Source organism: Dromaius novaehollandiae, chromosome 1, assembly GCF_036370855.1.
Source record: "Dromaius novaehollandiae isolate bDroNov1 chromosome 1, bDroNov1.hap1, whole genome shotgun sequence".
Taxonomy (NCBI): Eukaryota; Metazoa; Chordata; class Aves; order Casuariiformes; family Dromaiidae; genus Dromaius; species Dromaius novaehollandiae.
In genome coordinates this window covers 120,164,955-120,183,934 of record NC_088098.1, presented here as the reverse complement: position 1 = coordinate 120,183,934, position 18,980 = coordinate 120,164,955, and the positions used below count along the sequence as shown (strand labels likewise).

General features: G+C 38.4%; 1 protein-coding gene across 1 annotated transcript; it reads left to right on the top strand.

Annotated features, from left to right (window-relative positions):
- The first annotated feature begins 23 nt into the window (after positions 1–23).
- On the top strand, positions 24–11,032 carry PSMG1 (proteasome assembly chaperone 1). Its single transcript, XM_026121495.2, has 7 exons — positions 24–414; positions 720–829; positions 2,558–2,709; positions 3,077–3,139; positions 4,939–5,137; positions 6,061–6,197; positions 7,274–11,032. The coding sequence occupies exons 1-7, from the start codon at positions 191–193 to the stop codon at positions 7,346–7,348; spliced, it is 960 nt and encodes a 319-aa protein (XP_025977280.2). The 5' UTR covers positions 24–190; the 3' UTR covers positions 7,349–11,032.
- The last annotated feature ends 7,948 nt before the right edge of the window (positions 11,033–18,980 follow it).

Genomic DNA, 18,980 nt, shown 5'->3' with positions numbered 1-18,980 from the left:
TGGGGGACCGGCCCCGCGCCCATGCCATCCGTGCGTTGAGAGAGCCGGCGCTCCAGACTGCCCGGCCCCGGCGGCTGAGCCGCGTGCGCTTGACTGCGGTAACGGCTTCCCAACGGCCCCCGGGGTCGGTGCCGTGGGGCTCGCTCTATGGTCCGCAGGGCCAGAGCGGCAGCACGCGAGGCGGAACTCTATGGTGCGGGCGAGCGAGAGTGACTCGGCGCCGCGCGTGCGCACTGCGCGGCCGCGGTGTGACTGGCTGAGCGGCGGGTGCTGGTGCCGGGGTGCGCGGGGAGCGATGGCGACGTTCTTCGGGGAGGTGGTGGTGGCGCCCTCCCGCGCCGGCGTGGACGACGAGGAGTCGGCGGAGGAGACGCTTGAGGACTGGGAGATCCGCAGGGAGCTGGAGAAGAAAAGGTACCGGCCGCGTGGGGGGGGGGGGGTGTTTCTCAACGCGCCGCGGGCCGCGCCGTTCCCTGCATTGCCATGGTGATGCGGTGCCCCTTCCCCTCCCCCCCCCCTCCGCGAGGGAGGGCGAGGGGCTGCTCCCCGGCCCGGCCCGGCGCCTGGGGGTGATATGTTACCCGCCGGGTCCGTAGAGGCTGGGCGAGGAGGTGGCTGCCCTGGGTAAGGCCGGGGCGGGGGGCGCCTTCCTTCAGCCACGTCATTTTGGCTGCGCCGTAGCCGTCTCGCGGTCCACTGCTCTCTGTTTCTTTTGCCAGGGAGGTCGACGTGCTCTGGACCTTGAGAGCGGGAGCATCTGCGGAAAGCGCTGCAGACGAGCCAATTTCGTGCTCTAAGTTTATAGTAGCAATAGGACATAATGCTTCAGGTAGGTGTTGCAAACTGAAAAAAAAGAGTGTTGGCGGCTGTTAAATAGCTATGTTCTTCTGCTCTTGCCTAATATTGAGAAAGTAGGAGCTGGAAGAAGACGTAGTCTAGGTGTGTCAGGACACTACAAACTCCCTTTGCTGTGGTGTGATTTACCATTGCTCTCTGTAGTAAGAGTTGTTCTTAGGTGTGTCCAGCCTTTCATTTGGGAGGCAAAGTTTTAAGCCTGAGGCTGTTGAGAAGATCTATTGAGAGAAATCCAAGGATAGTCAACAGTCTGTACATACACAGCATGATTATTTTATAGCTGCTTATTATTGTCAGATTCTCTCTGATTATGGCAGATATCTCTAGACTTTAATTGGGGCAGTCCTCCTTTTCCTCTGTATAACTTTTGTTTGGTAGACTCTTCCTGGGTTACATGTTACTTTGCAAAAAGTTTGCTTCTGAAAAGAGCAGGTTGCTCTGTGTATTCTAGTGTTTTGAAATAGGAATCTATCAAAGATGTAAAATTGTGGGTCAGTAAGGTATAACACTTCTGTTTATACTTCAGAATTTCATCTGAAATACTGCATGTGTGTGAGATAGCCTAGAGATACCTGAAGAGTATTACAGTATATCTGCTGTTTTCAGATCAGTTTATACTAGCTAAACTAAATATGTTGGTTAAAGTTCTTTTCACATCCCAGAATTTTAGGAAAACTACTGAATGAAGTAACATAAGCAATATTATTTAACTCTTCTTATTTGAGTACAAGAAAGTCTCCAAGATTTTACTGTCCTGGTTTTGGAATTTTCTGAGTTCTCCTCAGACTATTTTGCTCTGTAGTAAATGGTATTTTAGTTTAATATCCTTGGCAAAGTTTTAAATATGGAGATTTCTGACTTTAATTCCTCCTCTCCTTTTTTCTTTAACATCTAATGGATAGTAACTTTACTTACCTCTATTTTTTTGCCTAGTCTCTTTTTCACATTTTTATTCTCCACTTGTTCATAATGCCCTGTTTTGAAGTGGTTATTTACTTGTCGACATGGAGTGTTAAGACTCCCTCTCCCCTTCCCACACCCACTTACCTAGGTCTCAAGTTTCTGAATGGCTCGTTCACAGCAGATATAAAGAAGTTTTAAGTCTTCCGCACATTTAGATCTCACTGATGTCCTTATTGTCGTTAACTTAGCTAATTTGTTTTTTCTTTGTTGATGTTTTTCTTGAAAAATAATTACAGATATATTTTAGGTCTTCTGTTTCACTGAAATTCATTTGATTTATGATCATTTGAGTCAAGATCTCTTTTGCTACCAAGTCTTGCAAACTGTTTACACTGCTTTCTCAAGCCAGTATGATAGGTTTGTCTTGTTGGCTCAGTGATTCTTTTTTGGAGAAGTCTATTAAATCTGGTATATTGAGAAGTATTAGAGACTTAATGTTAAGTAGCATTTGTTTTTAGTGTATGCTAGATGAATCGAAGTTGACTGTAGTGATATAATTCCTAATCAAGTTTTTGATGTTATGGATATCTGATGTTGCTCTTATTTTTTAAGTCTCTGGGCTGTGAGGTTATTCACATTCTTGATTTTTGCTGGATTTGCTCAGTTAAAAAATATATAATTATTATATTTTCTGAAATTGAGAAACTGTTTACAAAGAAATAAACTAATTCAGTTCAAGGATTTATTTGTAGAAGGGAGATTTTATTTCTGTATAAATTAATGGTAGTATTCTTTGCAGCTTTCCTGTCATCTTTTATTCTGGATTCCATATGCTGGGAAGTAGTTGGAGCTGTGAAACTGTGGAATGAATGGTGTCGAACATCCAACACAACAAAAGTTCTCCCAACAGATTCTTTCTGTTTGTTCTATCGATTAATATCAGACCCGACAGTAAGTGCCTTATGCAGGAATTCATCTGTGTTTAGCTTTCTGAAGAAAGAGCAGTCTCCCCCACCCCAAGCCATTAAAGTTGCAGTGTTTTGGGTTAACCTCATCAAAAATTTGAAGGGTCAGATTTCTTTCAAATTTACTCACTAAAACTGCTTGTAGTTCTGGCATTGATGCAAGGAAGGTGTGTGACAGGACTGAATGCTTCATCAGCTGTGAATGAAATATTGTTGAAATAGAGTGGAAGAAACCCAAGAATATTGAACAAGTCGTTGATTGCAATCACATCATCTTGACACATGATTATGAGCTGTTATCATTGTGCTCTTTAAACTACTTCCTTATACATCTTTTTTACTTTTTTTTTCAGGTTTTGTTGTGCCAATGCAGTTGCTACGTTGCTGAGGATCAACAGTTCCAGTGGCTAGAAAAGGTAAAATTGATAAGACAATAAATGGAGCCATGAAATGTTAGGGGCAGGGATCCTCAACTTAATGCAAGTGCTTCCTCCTCCCTAATCTTCTAACCATAACAGGCACTGTAAATAATTGTTTTTGCTGGAGCTCTCTTGTCTCAAGTACTGAACAAATGAAAAAAATACCATCTGTAAATTTTGTGAAATTCTTTTCTAGATCCTGCTGGTTATATCTCACCAACTTTGTGCAGCTATTGGAGCAATTGTGCAATTTTTATTAGAGAGTCTCATTTTTGTTATACTTTCTACTTTCCAATCCTTTTTCTTGTTAGGCTTAAATTTTCTATGGCTTATTTCAACTGCATTTCAGTCCTGGGAGAATCCTTCCTTAAAAAATAATAATGTAACTCCATTTGTACAGCTATCAAAGATCCCTAAACAAACCTGTCTTGAAACTCATCATAGATGGTATTTCTACTGACAGGTGTGCTCAGTTTCTTTCACAAGGTGGAATTCTAAATGAAGGTGCCCCTAAAGCACTATCTGCCCAGTTTGTTCATATACTCACTTAGCTTTGTGGGCTGCCCTTGCATCTTTCGATGCATGGATGCTGCTGAGTCCTTCACATTTCTCCAAATGTCATAATGTAGATTTTAATCAGATAAAACTAGGGGAATAACCTGTCTATAGATTTTCTTTATGCATTTAGGTCACTGTTTAGCCTCAAAGAAGTATTGTTTATTCTGTCTTGCTCTGTTTGCTAACCTTCCTTCCTTTAATTCTTCACTGATCTGATGAACAGAGATGCTAAATCTATTAAATTATGCTGAAGTTGTGTAAATCTGTGCCTAGATGAAGGATTGAGATGCAAAGCAGTACATTTGCTGAGAGCAACTCCTTTACCTGAGCCAAGTGGCATCTGCTCAGTCTAACCTGCCAGCTGGCCCAGCCAGCACATGAGAAGGTTTGGTTGGATGCGAGGGAAAACCATACAAGGTCACAGCGTGAGGGAAGCAGAAAGATGGCAAGGCAAAGAGGACAAAGAGCTGGGGTAATTTCACTGGGCAATATAGGGTCTTGATACCCATGTTTGTGGAAGACTAGACTTTTGTAGTTCCATTGCTTTTTGAAGAGTTTAACTCAGTTTGTTGCAGGATGGGGATTGTGAGTTCACTTTGTAGTTTAGAAACATAAGATGACCTTAAGCATTTTGTTTTTGCTATATTCCACACGTACTTGCACTTCATGTAAACTGAGATTACAATAGAAAGATTAATTGTGGTTCTGCTGTCATCTTCTGCATTTCTGTTTTTCAAATCAAATAAAAATCTGAGGATTTAAAATGAAGAATCTTCTTAAATTTAAATTTTGTAGAACATCTGGAGAGCAATAGGAGCAAATATGAATTTAAAATGTCTTGCAAATTAGCAAGCTGCCCTCCTAAGTGGCCTCTTTTCATATGTAGTTCTTTTTCTTTCTACTTTCAGCATTAGGAAAAATAGTAAGTTTTAATATATTTGCAGGTTAATTGAAAGTGCTGAAAACCTAAAGCCTCTCAAGAAAATCAGAAGACTTGGTAAATGTGTTAGCCGTTCTTGGGATCTTTATCTTTCAATTCCAGATGCATGCACATGAAACTTCTATCTGAAGTTTTTGACTCAATTTTAGTTAGTCACTCAAATTTAGTTAGTTATACAAACCTCAGTTAAACTGCTCTTTGCCATCTGCACCTAAATTAAAATTGATCTTTGTGTTTTAATACTATTATTGCGATAAGATAAACTTTAATTATATTGGAACTAACATTTTTATTTCAGGTTTTTGGCTGTATGAGAAAGGAAGGCTTGCAAGTAACCATTCTTTCAACGTGTCCTGTAGCTGATTATAAAACTCAGGAATCCACTTTAACACTTCCATCTCCTTTTCTGAAAGCCTTAAAGACAAAGGAATTCAAAGAGCCGATCTGCTGCCCACTGCTGGAACAGCCTAACATTGTGCAAGATCTACCTGCTGCTGGTATTCTGCAATTTCACTTATTTACCGTGTTACTGACTACTGCTGCTCATAATAGAAAATGTGTTTTGAAGAGCATCCCTTTAGAATGAGAGTGTTTACTTAATTATATGAATTAGCTAGCAAGTTAGCTTTCAAAAGTTATTTTCTAACAGTTTGATGTCTTGTGTTGCCTTGTAAAATATGAACGTACTTAAAAAACACACAAAAATTCCTTTTACCTCTTAAGTACTGGACATAAGAACTAACAAATTCTGCAGTATAACTTCATGAAGTGTATCATATATTGGCTGTTTGAAATGTATTTAGTTGATCAGAAATTAAAATGCCCAGTAAGTGTTAGTTTCATCTGAGTATCATACCTGAGGCTTATAAAGTCCTTTCTGCATGCTGTGAAGGATGTAGGCTTCACCATGCTTCTGATGGACCTGATGTAAAAGCTAGATTCATTTTTATTCTTCTGTAATATAATAACTCTTCCAAGGCTTTTCATTACACAGTAATAAAATAATAGTAGCATCATGATGAGTAAAAACTTGACTATCAGGAGCTAAAGGGAGAAAAATTTCCAAGAAAAAGTTTTTATGCACTTTTTTAAGTTTTGAAATGTTATGCCGCTTCCTTTTTTTTTTTTTTTTTTTTAACAAAAGTTCTTTTATTTTTGTTTTCCAATTCTGATTAAGGTATTTGCTAGGAACAAATGCCAGCTGTTATTTCCTACTTTTTGGTAGTTCCGTTTCTTGTATACCTGGGGGAATAAGGGATGCTGGTCATGCAGTCAGGATCCTGAGTATTTGATAAAACTCTCAATTTATAATCTTCCATGCTTTTAAAGTTCTGGCCAGAGCAAAATGAGATTTTACTTACAGAATTGGGATTTCTTCTCTGCTGAATTTAACACCCATTTTCTCTTGACTTATATTTAGTTTTGAGTTATTGTCAAGTATGGCAGATTCCTGCGGTATTGTATCAGTGTTACACTGATGTCATCAAACTGGACACAGTTACAATTGAAGCGTTCAAGCCTCTGCTTTCTTCTAAAGTCCTGAAAAGTTTAGTCAAGGTAAAATTTAAAAATTAGTGGAAGGTTCTGTCTATCTTGATCCATCTTTTCTGTCTGTTACATTCTGCCTTTTATATGCCTCTGTGAAGAGACCAACGAAAAAGAAAGATATATATATAATATACAGAAAAATACAAATTTTATTTAGCAGAGGTTCTTAGTGTAGATAGTGATTTCTGAAACAGTACCTGCTGTAACCATTTATTTCTGTTCATAAGTTGCATAGAAGTAATGAATCTATAGCTTCCCTCAAAACTTCAGTTTAACTTTTCAGGCACTTGAAGTGGTAGCAGTATTTCAGGGAGTTACTTATTGTGATCATTTAAGCTACAGCTTCCCTTAGAGATGTTTTAAAACATCAAAGTATATATATTTTTTGACATTCTGCATGCATACTCAAGAGGATTCTGTTCTAGCTCTGTATCTACCCTTTTTGGGCAATACCTGAAAGTTTCTTAGGAAATATATTTTGACCTACAACTTTTTTTTGGACTTGAAAGACTGCAAATTTATAAAGGTGATTCTTAGAGTTGTGTGCTGATCAAATAGCTTTGCAGTCATCACATTCTAGCTACTGAAGTCAATGTTTTTCTTCTTTCTGAAATGTTTTTAATTGAAATGTAGCTATTTCAGAATACTCTCCTCAGTTTTGCCAGTTCGACTTGCATTTAAATGATAGGCGTGTGTATGCAGGAATACTTATTTCGGGTATAACCATAGGAATTGCAAATTAGTTTTCATTACAACTTTTACTGGTCTACTAAATAAGGCTAACAGGCTAGTATGTAAGTGTTTAAACTCTGAAGGAAAAAAAATGCAGACTCTTCCTTTCTTGGGTATAACCATGCAAGGGAGGATGAATGCAAATTAAAAAAACCAGGGCATGGTTAAACTGCAAATTCCGTTCAGACCTTTAGCAGTACTCTGGCTATCTTCCTTTGTAAGACTAGAGTTTTTTCATAGTTAACATTTTAATCAAACTGATACTCACAATATTAAAAATTGGAATGAGAGGAAATGAAGCTTGTTTTTTGTTACCAGCCATGCAGGTAATGCTGATCTCTTTCTTTTACTAGGATATCTCTGAAAGCACAAAGATTTTGAAGAAGTTACTGACAACCAATGAAACTCACAACAATATCTATATATAAAGGGGACATTTATCACATAGACTGCGTTTTTGTGAACTCCAGTTCCTTCTGTAGAGGAGATCTTGGAACTGTAGTTGTTTCCTTAAAAGTGGAATAAATCCTAATAGATTTTTACTTTTGCATTTATTTTTCTTACTCTTGAATTCATCACTACGAATATGTGTATTTCTTCTGCATGGGATGGGAGACTTTCATCTGGAGCAATTTTGTGTGCAAAAGATACCTTGAATATGAACATCAACTTTATTTTTTCTCCTTCTGAATTGGCAGACTTTTGTAAATGTATCCCTTCTATATGCGAAAGAGACAATGCTGTTAGGGAATTTAGTCATATCTAATGAGGACACCTATCTTTATCTTAAGACGTAAAAGTTGCCTTAATACACAGTCGTCTTTAAAGCTTTGTCTGTTATGGAGAAAAGAAACTCTGTGTCTTTTCACATATATATATCATATGTATAACACATGTACATGTACGCATACATATATCATTCAGAATGAAGTATAGTCAATATTGTCAGCAAACTTACTAGTGCAAACTGAAGAATTTAAAGCTGGTTTTACAAATCACTAGAAAAGCCAGAAATATGGAGTTCTTTTGGAGGACTTTTGAGTGGAAGGGCTTGACTTGGATTCACTGAGTAAATTGCCATGGCTATTTTAGATGATGCTGCCTGCGTAGATAACAGGAAAGGATGTGTGCCCTCATTCAGCTGCATCAGTTCCCATTTGCAGCACCTAGTCAAAAACTTGCTTCTTGTTGGCAGTTTCAGCTGATACACAAGGCCATGAACTGGAGCCATAAAGTGCAGCAGCAGGCATTCCCTGCTTTCAGCCCTCTGGACAGTGGCAGAAACCCCTCCCACTGAAATTGAGTGGTAGGCTCGCAGGCTGCTTCAGCTGGATTTGTCAGCGCTTGTGTGTTAGAGTAAATTATTCCAGTTTTAAAACCAAATTTGCCATGAAACTCTAACTACTACTTCACATGAAAGATTTCCTTTGGTTTTACAGGTCAAAACGTCTTCAAATATATCTAAATTGTTACAAGCAGACTGAATTAATCTGTCCTCATTATAATCTGCTTTAATCCTTTTAATTACTAGCAATAGTAGGAATAGTGCATTGTCTTTTATGCTGAATATGGCATTTTCAGAGAAAAGTAAATGTTCAGATTTTAGTGTTACAAAATATTCTCTCAAAATTAATGACTTAATTTCAGCAGTACTTACATAATTTATTGGGGCTGTCATGCAGATATAACTTTTATATACTCCTTGTATAATTCAACATTTTATTGAAGAATATGATGCTAAAAATAATCTGTTGCTACCACAGGTGGTGTCGCTGCATGGAGATCTTTAAATTGCACGTCGCTTATTCTTTAGGACAAAAAGGACAACAGCTTCAAAGTTCTCTACTTAGTTTAATTTTGACTTATAGTGGATGCCCAGTGGAAATTTTTGAACGGTGTATTCCTGTAATGGAATTGTCATCCCTTCTGCTTTGAAAATGTTAAGCTTGATCAACGTCCGCTGAAGCAAGTAACCACTGGCTTCAGCAGGTCTGTTAAAACTTCAGTTTTTGAAATTTCTAACTGCATACTCTGTGGCAGTTTCAATTGTAGTGAGATGTTATTGATGTGGATTCAAAGTTGCTTATCAGATGTTGATATAAAGTTCTGTTAATATAATTACAGTTTAGAGTTAAGCAAGTAACTGTTGCTTTAAGTGATACTGTATTTTGGAACAAACTGATGAAGTGTGAAGTACAGGATGTGGGATCAATTTGCTGGGTTTTTTTCCCGTTTCCACATAGTGTTTTAATTAAAACCTGTATATACACATGATCTGAGATGAGAATTCTGTTGCTCAGAGTCACATGTTGGCAGCGCCGTTTTCTAACTTATATGCTAAATGTGTTTCGTCCATAAAAAATAATGAATTTAACAAGAAAAATTCTTATTTTGAATTAAAAATATAGAGGCTCTTACAGAAACTGTAAATACACTTCTGGTACTGGTTTTATTACCCATGCAGTTTGCAAGATTTCAGAACAGTTATTCATTGAATTGCATTTTGATTTTACTACCTGGGTTTATGCAGAGATGTGAGAGGACTCTTAATCACCATGAATAAAAGCAGCAAACAGAACTCTGTAGCAATTTGGAAGATGAAATTAGGAAGATTGAAAACTAGTGTGTATTTTGAAGCAAAAATATTTAGCCTTTGGAACATTCTGCCAAAGGTTGCAGTACCCTTTGATACCTGGAAACATTTACATCAAGACATGATATGTTTTCTGTGACAGGCATTCCAGTTAGTAGTTCGCTCTATGTATCCAGGTAGACTTCTGTGGTCCACATTACAGCAAGGTCAAACTTCATGCAGTAGTTCCTTATGGTGTGCAACTATAATTTGTCTGGGCATGTGCACTATACAGTCAGTAAGACTCTCACCATCAGAGCGAGCTGAGTTGCACTCTATAAACCTGAAATATCAGCCTTTTCCAGTGCACAGTAGAACAAAGTAATGAAGGAAGGTACTTCATTTAAAATTCCTTCTATTTTTTTCCATATTTTGATGTATCATATCCATATAGCTCATGTTTCTGCTTTAAAACAAGTAGCTCTGGAAGCAGCAGAACTAACGAAGCCTGGGTATCTAATAAGAGTTGACTGAAGTTTTTCCTCGTATTTGAACATTGATACGTTTCTCTGTGCGTGTTCTGTAGTGTTTAATAAGAGCCTGCAGTAAGGTTTTCTTTGTTTCTGGTAGCTCCCTGTTGAAGTAAGATTTGCAGGAACATTAAAACTCTCTCTCTTTTGTCAAATGTGTCCAATGACTTCAGAAGCTTTGGGGGAAGAGGTGACTCCTGGATTCTTTCTTTATGTCCAGAATGTGATTGTATAAGCCTTGTTTCTTTAACGAAACAAGGCCAAAAGCAAATGACCAAACCAAACTGTTAGACTGGAAGAGCTTTTTTCCCTCAAATTTTCATGTTAGGAAGCTACTTGCTGCTGATACTTTTTCAAGTAATGCTGAGCTCTCTTCCTGTGAGGAATACTGTCTTCCAAACCAAGGACACAGCCTTAACACAAGTCTAATCTGCTTTATAATGCCACGGAATACATTTGGTAGACAGGCATGTTCTCTTTTTCTTAGGCGATGTGCCTGACCTAATTTGTAAGTCCTGGAGTCATGGTGCCATTTAATGAGGTTCTAAGCTCTTAGCTTGGAACTTGTTGATGTCTGTGCAGTTCAGAGTAAAGATGTAGAGTACAGGATTGTACAGACATACTTAGGGAATGTTCAAGCCACGAAATACGGACTTTTTCAGATTTGTTATGAGATCTACACATTTGAATACCTGAAGCAGCAATGTAGCTATTCAGCATTTGTTTTCTGTACAGTTTTTGCGATTACATATCCTGCTTTTGTTCTTGAGTCTTCCTCTATCCCATGGTTTTTTCTGGGTTTGACGTGGCGTACAAGTTTTTGAAACTTCTCCTTGTGTAACATCAGCAGAAATGCTGGCATTGTGCAGAAAAATGTGAGCATGAATGTTCCTGTTGGAGCCCAAACCCTCTGTGGCACCAAAGCAGCAGATGGTGGTGCTTGCATTGTTCTGAAAGTTGCTTTCAGTGACTGCTTGCCTCATATCCAATAAAGTGCTCCCTGAACTTTGTTCATGTCCTTCTGTATTTCCACTGCACAACAGAGATGAGGTAGAAATGAGCTTTGTTTATTTATTTCTTTATTTTTTCCTCATGAATCCATCCTTGAAGCCAGCAGGTGACACACATCTCTTCCTTCCTGTTTGAAAGTCTCCTCATCTTACTGCATGCCTCTAGCAAGCAATTTAAGTCTCCGTAGACTCCAGCTTTCTTACACTGGCAGCAAGTACCTTAAGCCCCAACCCTGCAGTCTGTGCTGTGTTGCTAAAGCCTCAGAGGAAGAACCTGTCATGACATGTAATTTTACAGTTTTTGGCATAGAAATTGTATTAACAAATTGGGAAGTCAAATAGGCAAAATTTAGGAAAATACTGGAAGTCTGCCTGTGCAAACTTTAATTCAGTCCCTGCCCAAGGCTTGAAGACATTTCTGTTTCTAATGACAGTGTTAATTGCTTTTTCTCCATGTAAAACTGCCCTGCTAAAGGGCAATGCTGAGTTAAAACAACATGGAGGGGAGGAGGCTCAGGATCAGAATGCTGCTTCATTTTTAATCTGTGTTAGAGGATGTGATAACTGAGACAAGTGAGTTTTGCAAAAAGGTCTGAGGTTGAAAAATATTATATAAGGCCCAAAGAAGAGGAATTTGTTTCTGCCTCAACTTCAGACAAGAATTTCCTTTGTAACGCTAGACAAGCCCTGTAAATGACCATTTGACATGCAGTTGTTAACTAGGTATTTTGTGGGTGAGCAAGCTGAGGTACCTAGGACCCGACTTGCTGACATGCTGAGTATTCACAAGATGAGCTGTCAGAACAAAGTCGGGTTGGGTGCTTAAAGTAGAAAAATAATTATAGTGAAATTTGAAGATTGCAGGTAATGAAAAAGCTTGAAAAAAGCATTTCATTCAATGTCAGATTTTCTCTTTTTTTTAAATGTTCTGAAATTTTGTGTCTAAAACCTGGAAGAATCTAAACAAAGACTGAAATGAAGCCATGAGAGATTCCTGAGATTTTTTTTCAGTGCCATTAGATCTACGGTTCTTTTTCTTTAAACATTTTAGACTAGAAGTTTTGCCAACTGCTGCGTGCAACAGCAACCAGCATGGATAAGAAATTCTGGCTAGAGGAGTGAGATCAGAGTTTTGAGGTAAGATTTTCTTACTTTATGGGAAACACTGAGGTGCAATGTTAATAAATATCATAGAAAAGTTCATGAGCAAAAGTACTTGAATTTCATACAATATATACTGTATATGGAAGCATTTGCCGAAAAGTACAGGAATTCTTCCCCTGTGTTTTACCCGGATTGCAGAGCACTTTCATATGCTATATTTCTTAAGTTCAGGACTGATACTGAATGCTTCTGCCAGGTCTGATTTGGACTTGGATCCCTTCAAGGGGAGGGCTATTTCACAGTCTACTGAAACCAAAACTGTCTTTTTTTCCATCGGCTCTGTAGACTTTAAAGTCAATCTGCTGCTTCACAGGGAGTTAGCAGAGGAATGCACATAATAGTCATGATCACTGATAGCAGCAGTTTGACTGCTGAACAGATGAACAGCAGATGAATAGCCTACAAAAAATAAAAGATCTTTGGTATCAGGGTTGTATTTGGAAGATTGTATTAGAACAGAGAAAGCCAGCATGGAAAAAGTGAGAGCACAGTAGGAGAAGCTTAGCACTGATGATCCTATAAAATTAGGATTTGTCTATATGGGACAACTGTTGTGAAATAAAAGTAGAGTTTAAGGTGTAGTAGCTATTCCCTGCTGGTTCTGAGTAGCATTCTTACTGGGCACAAAAAATGCCTTTGTGCTGTTCAGCTTAATCTTCTGAACTGGTTTGAAAAAAAGATATTTTTAGTGCAGAATAAGCACAGAAAGCAAGTGCAAAACACCCAAGCTATTTCCGTGCTTAAACCCTGGAGAGCACTTTGACAGACCCTGCTGATCCTGTCAGAAGCAATCAGTTCTTTTGTTTATTAATAGGAAAGTGCTGGTATAAAACACTTCAACCTGAAATCTGAATTAAGAGTGCCCAATGTGGCTATGTCGGGTTTTTCTTGTTGTTTTTCAAAATGGCAGGAGGCAAGCACGTTTAGGAGGGTCTCGCAATACCACGTGTGAGGAGACACTCTGCAACGGCAGATTCAGCAAAAGAGACAGCACCTTCCCTTACAATTTTTACTTTTCCATGTTCTGCTTTGCTATGAACTGTTTGAGTGTGTATGTGAGGAATATTTACCTGAACAATTATGTAGATTTAGTAAATTTTTTTAATGAAGAATAATTCACTTGTGCTTTTTTTTAATACGTAGCTTTATAGCAAAGTGTAAGTAAATACATTTTGTATCTTTATGAACATGAACTTCATCTTCTACAATGCTTGTTGAAGAGACTTTATTAGTAAAAATCAAGTATGAATTGTTACAGTTCCCAGCTAACATCCTAACATGGCAAATAAATTGTAGATGGTGCAAGTTTGTCTAGCACAATTTTCATTGAAGGTTTTTTTTGAAATTTAAAATTGTGAGTACTCTGTTGCGTGTCTTACTAGACAGTAAGACTCACTTTTTTGAGCAGGCCAGTAGGTGACTGAGAAGTCAGATAAGCAAAACTGCAGTCTTTTTAGTTTTATGTTCCTCATTCTTGGTGGCCATGCTTTCTGATGCTCAAGTGATGTAAAACTTTAGTCTTTCATTAACCTTTTAGATCAATTTAATAATTGTTTTTTAAAAAAAATCTGTCTGGACATATTTTCCCAAGTCAGTGATGGAGATCAAATTTCGTATTGGTTCAGTTCTAAGACTGGTTTTGACTCAGTTCTGATTCACGTTTAGCTATGTCTGAAGTTACCCTGCTTCAGGCAGTAAGAGTTCAGTAAGTGATTTGATAACCCCAAGCATACTCAAAATAATGTATGTTGGAACATAAAACATTCATAAACGGAGTGATACAACAGATCGGTCCATGGCTAGCTGAAATCTTAGATGGAGGCAGGTCAGAAAATCCTGTAGGGTACTTCTTGAGGTAATATCATGCAGTTCTGCACCACAGGACAGAGAGAATTGAGTATGGTAGTTCTTCTTCCCCAGAGCAAAGTATCTAGTACTTCCTCTGAAATAAGGTGCAAAAGTTCCTACACTAAAAACCACCCTCTGTGGTCTTCAGGACAGCCCAGTAAAACCACAAGCTGCAGAAGTGGGTTTTCATGTTGCACATGCTGGTGTGAATCATGTACTATCTCCCAGCCAGGATATCAGCTGTCTGGCAAGGTCTCCTGAATTCTGCACCACTTTGGTGCATCAGGCAAGAGGTTCTGCTGCAACCTTGGTTATACCAAGAAGTGATTATCCACTCCCCCAAAAATGTAGGTCCAGTTTTTGCTATTGTTGAGAGAGAAATAGCACTCCTCTACTAATTTTAAATAAATACTAGCTCCACTTACCAGGGGTAAACTAAGATAATGGCAGTTCATCTAATATCACAGAACAAAACAGCCACAAAAGGTTAAATTAAAATGAGAGTTAAGAGATTAAAAGTGAGAAATATATTCACAGCCATATTTCATGTTCATTCATTGAGAAACAGCTCACTCAAAATAGGAATAAACAGTCTTACTCAGTATGACTACATAGGGTTCTTTAATATTACATTTATTTATTTTTCTGTCATTTAGCTTTTACAGTATTTTATGAACAAAGAAACAGGATCGAAAGCAGTTGTTGACTGTGTATGACTTCAGTTTTCATTCTGCATTACACTTGCAGCATGCATTTCAAGTTAGACATTAAGATCAGTTGGTGAAGGTCTTGACTTGAGCAATATGGAGTAAAGTAATGTTCATAGAAACGGTCCGTTGTCTGAAAATAAAGTAACTTTCCTTAGCTTTTTATGTCACCTCTATCTAAGGAGTGCTGCTAAGTATTTCTGCAGAGCAGCCTGTTACCACAGCTGTGATACTGAGTAGTAAGTCTGTAATGTTTTGAAAGTGGCCCTTTAATGTTTGAACTTGGAGCAGGCCAGCCTTGGGTTTTCTAGTGTTGACATGTGGCTTCCAGACTTTAAAATCCAGTACATGTTATGAAAATGCAGAAGTGTTGAATTTAAACCATGTTTTAATAATTTGGCCACCTGTACAATATCCTAATAATCTTAAAATAGAGAACTTGAGATCCTCTGTATAATTATTTTTAGCAGATGTTAAATCTTTGGTGTATTCTACACATTTACACACTAGGAGACTGATACTAAACATCACTCTTTCAAAAGTAACCCAAAGCATATTTATTTCAAAGAATTAAAATGGTTCATAGCAGGAAATGGATACAGGAAGCTTTGTCCATTCTTGTGGTTTGTTTTAAAGGTGTGTTCAAAATGAGATGAAAAAAGTTTCAGTCATTACTGCAGTTGGACAAAGTTATTTGAGTGCTTAAAAGATAAAAAAAAAAAAACTTTTTTATATTTTTTTCAAAGCAACTTTCTCAGCTGTTACTTTGTAGCCCAGCTTTTTTTATATATATACACTTCAACTCTCTGGCCTTAAAGACATAATTATGGTGCACTAAATCAGAGGTGTCAGACCCATTCTCTGCTGATTGAAAAATTACCCTTTTGGCCTAAACCTGACAACCAGAAATGGAAAACTTGCTGGCGAGAGGCAAACATTAGTCTTCTGTGATTGCATAATGTGTCTCTTTAGTAGCAAAGTTAATTGTTGCTTTTAAAGACAAAGACGTTGTTGACAAGCAAATGCATACACAGAATCTCCATTGACTTAGCTAGCTCCAAGTGTACAAGATTTGAATCGGCTTCAAAAACATGCCACTTTTAAAATCTGATAACGTTTTGGGTTCTGTTTATTTGCCTCCTGAGGTTTTGAGTTTTTCCCACAACTATAAGGGTTAGATATCTTTTCTTTCTTTGTGATGAAATATAAGGTTCTCACAAAGTCACGTGATTCCGGGACCAAGGAGTTTAAGAAAATCAATAAATATTTATAATGATGCAATAAAATGATGGCAAGCCCCTATCCGCTCCCTCAACTGTTTTTTTTCTGGAGGAACAAAACCCCAGTCTTCTGTTTTCTTTTCCAGTTGTCTCTCTTGTCTGCCTCCTATCCTGCCACTCTTTGCTGGCATCCTCCTCCTTCCCCTCCAGTCCTTGCATTTCAGACATTTTTCAACCTCATGGGTGGTGACTATCTCTAGACTGTGACATTCTGCAGGGAGATTTTCTCCCTTTAACCTAGCTCTGCTGAGTTTATTTGTACTGGCAGCAATGACAGTAAAGGCTGGGCAGGCCTGGAGGAGAGGGAGCAGCAGCTTGTCTCCTCCTCCCTCCAGACCCCTGGCCTGCAGGCTGCTGTGAGGTGGGTCTTGTTGGAGGGTGTAAGTTACAGAGGCCAAGAATTTTGAACTGCTTTCTAAATGGTTAGGCAAATTCTTGAAATAAAAAGTTCATCGAGGGCTATTAAATGCAAAGGTTAAACGACAGATTGCCAGCAACTGATAGGACAGACCCAGGGAGGTGTCGCTGAAGGCTTTCTCTAAGCCCGTTCATCTCATCATCTGCCACTGGCTGCTGTAAGAGACTGGATGCTGACCAGGACCTTTGCTTTGACCCACTCCAGCTGCTTTTATCTTCCAATGTGATTTGGAGCTGGAAGTGAGGTGCTGGGGACCACCTCTGAACTGGGAACTAAGCAGTGTCATCCCTGTTATTTTTACAGCCTGTTATTAGTATTTCCTGCAGTAAGGGAGCACTGTACAGTCACAGAAATGATGTTGCGGCTGTCAGCCTGAGGTCATAACATTAAAAAAAAAAAAAAAAAAGTCTTGAGCAATAAGGACCAATTTTCAAGAGTGGTCATTGGTTGTAGGGGCTTCAGTTTTGTCCGTGTTTGTCCAAACACAATTTCACCATAACTTTTGGAAGTGTGGAGCATGCACAGCTCTAACTGGATTCTCTCGCATGCATAAACCTCAAAGAACACAACCAAGATGAGGAGTGAAAAGTCAGGTACTCAAAAGTCTTTGGCCAAAGTTTGATACATCTTGCTTGAAGAGCAGAGTACAGTTACTATGCAGAATGGAATACTCCAGAGGCTACTGCCTAGTTAAAACTAGGAGTTTTTTTAGATTTTATGGGTTCACTAAGGAAATAGGAACACCAGTCAATGAAATATACTGAGTGATGTGTTCAGGGATGAGGACTGAAAATCTGATTTACAGAGCTGCAACTGTGAACACACTCCTGCTTGAGCTCAAAAACACATGTTGGTTGGCTATTCTGCAGCAGGTGTAGTTTTAACCTGTACATGACCAGAGCACAAGTGTTACACAGGCAAAAAATGTTTGCAGTTGGAGACAGGAGTGGAGCAAACATTGCCTCCTTTTGTAATTAATCAATGCAAAATTTTTTTCATGATTAGAATAAAAATGCATTGTGCTGTAGCTTTGCGGTGCACAGGGCAGTGGTGAAATATGTTATTAGTTCTGGTTTATCCTGAAATAAGCTGAAACTCAGCCCAAAGTTTTTGTTTGTTATAATGAGTGTGAACATATATGTGGACTTACATATTCATATAAATGTTTTTCTTTTTTTCTTTTTCTTTTTTCTTTTTTCTTTTTTTTTTTTTTTTTTTTTTGCATATGCATGTGTGCACTTCTGCCATGTAAACACTAATTTACAATTGCTGAGATTGTATTGAGAGGCCTGTGGGCACATATAGCCTCTGGTCTTTAGAATGAAATATATGTTATTTTTCTTTTGAAGGCTGGTTTCTCTAACCCACACAGATCACCGCAAGCAGAAGTGTCACTGAGGTCTCTATTTTGATTTCTTAGCTATTTAATTTAGCATTAAATATGTCTGTCAAGACTTGATAAATTGAAGCTGTAATGGCATGGCCTATTTGAGTGTGTATGTAATGGATGAACTTTAAGTCAATATGGTGCATAACCTGCACTCCTTCATCTTCAAAATCCTAGCTAACCAAACCCAAAAAGCAGTTCTGAAGAGAAAGAGCAAAGGCCCAAGGAAATGACACTGAGAAATGATTTTGAAATGCAGATAAAGGCAATATATTTGCTCAACTTCTGTTCATTAAAAGAAAAAAAAGAAAACTGGGTGATTCGTGCGTTAATTCCTGCTTCAGCTAAGAGCTTCCTGGATTCTGCCAGAGAAGTCAGAATTCTGATGTTATTCTGACACAATGTCGGGTCCGTGATAGATACATGGCACGTTCAGGTTTCTCTGGATCTCTCTCTTATCCGCTCTAAAATTTGTCCAGGCAGAATTTGAATAGTTGATGTGTTTACAATATCTAGAAACTCTGGATGCATTTTCTGACCATGCATCAGCCAACCCTACAGTGCAGTAAATCCAATGCATTCAAGAAGCAGTAGACTTGAAATAGTATGTGTGCTGTAGCTCTGATGTTTCTTAAATGTTTTGGATTTGGTGCTTATGCTCAAACCTTCTGCGCAGTACATGCATAAGGCATCTGTATCTTGAAAATATTGGACCCAAAGAGTCAGGGCCCAGAGTTCATCAACAGTACATCTTTGGGTTAAGACAGCGCTAGGGACTTTGTATTTCAAGTAGCCTCAGCCCCTAGTATTAGCACTAGGAAATGCATGCAGACTAGGGGCATGCAGCTCTTGTCACACACTGGCAGATATGCTGGTGCCACTGGGAATGCTCCAGTGCATAGAGAGTACTGATATGATGAAGTATTGTAGGATGGGGGGACAGCTCTGGGATGTCTTTTCCAGACCAAGGGAAAACTGGAGTATTCCAGACTTCTCTGTGTGGTAAAGTGTAGAGATCTTCAGAACTGGCTTTAAAAATCCATCCTGATTCTCCCATTTCCTTAGGGATTCTTAGGTTTTTTTTTTTTTTTTTTTTTTTTTTTTTAAGCCAAAATGAGAGATCAGGCCATTGCATATTTCAAAC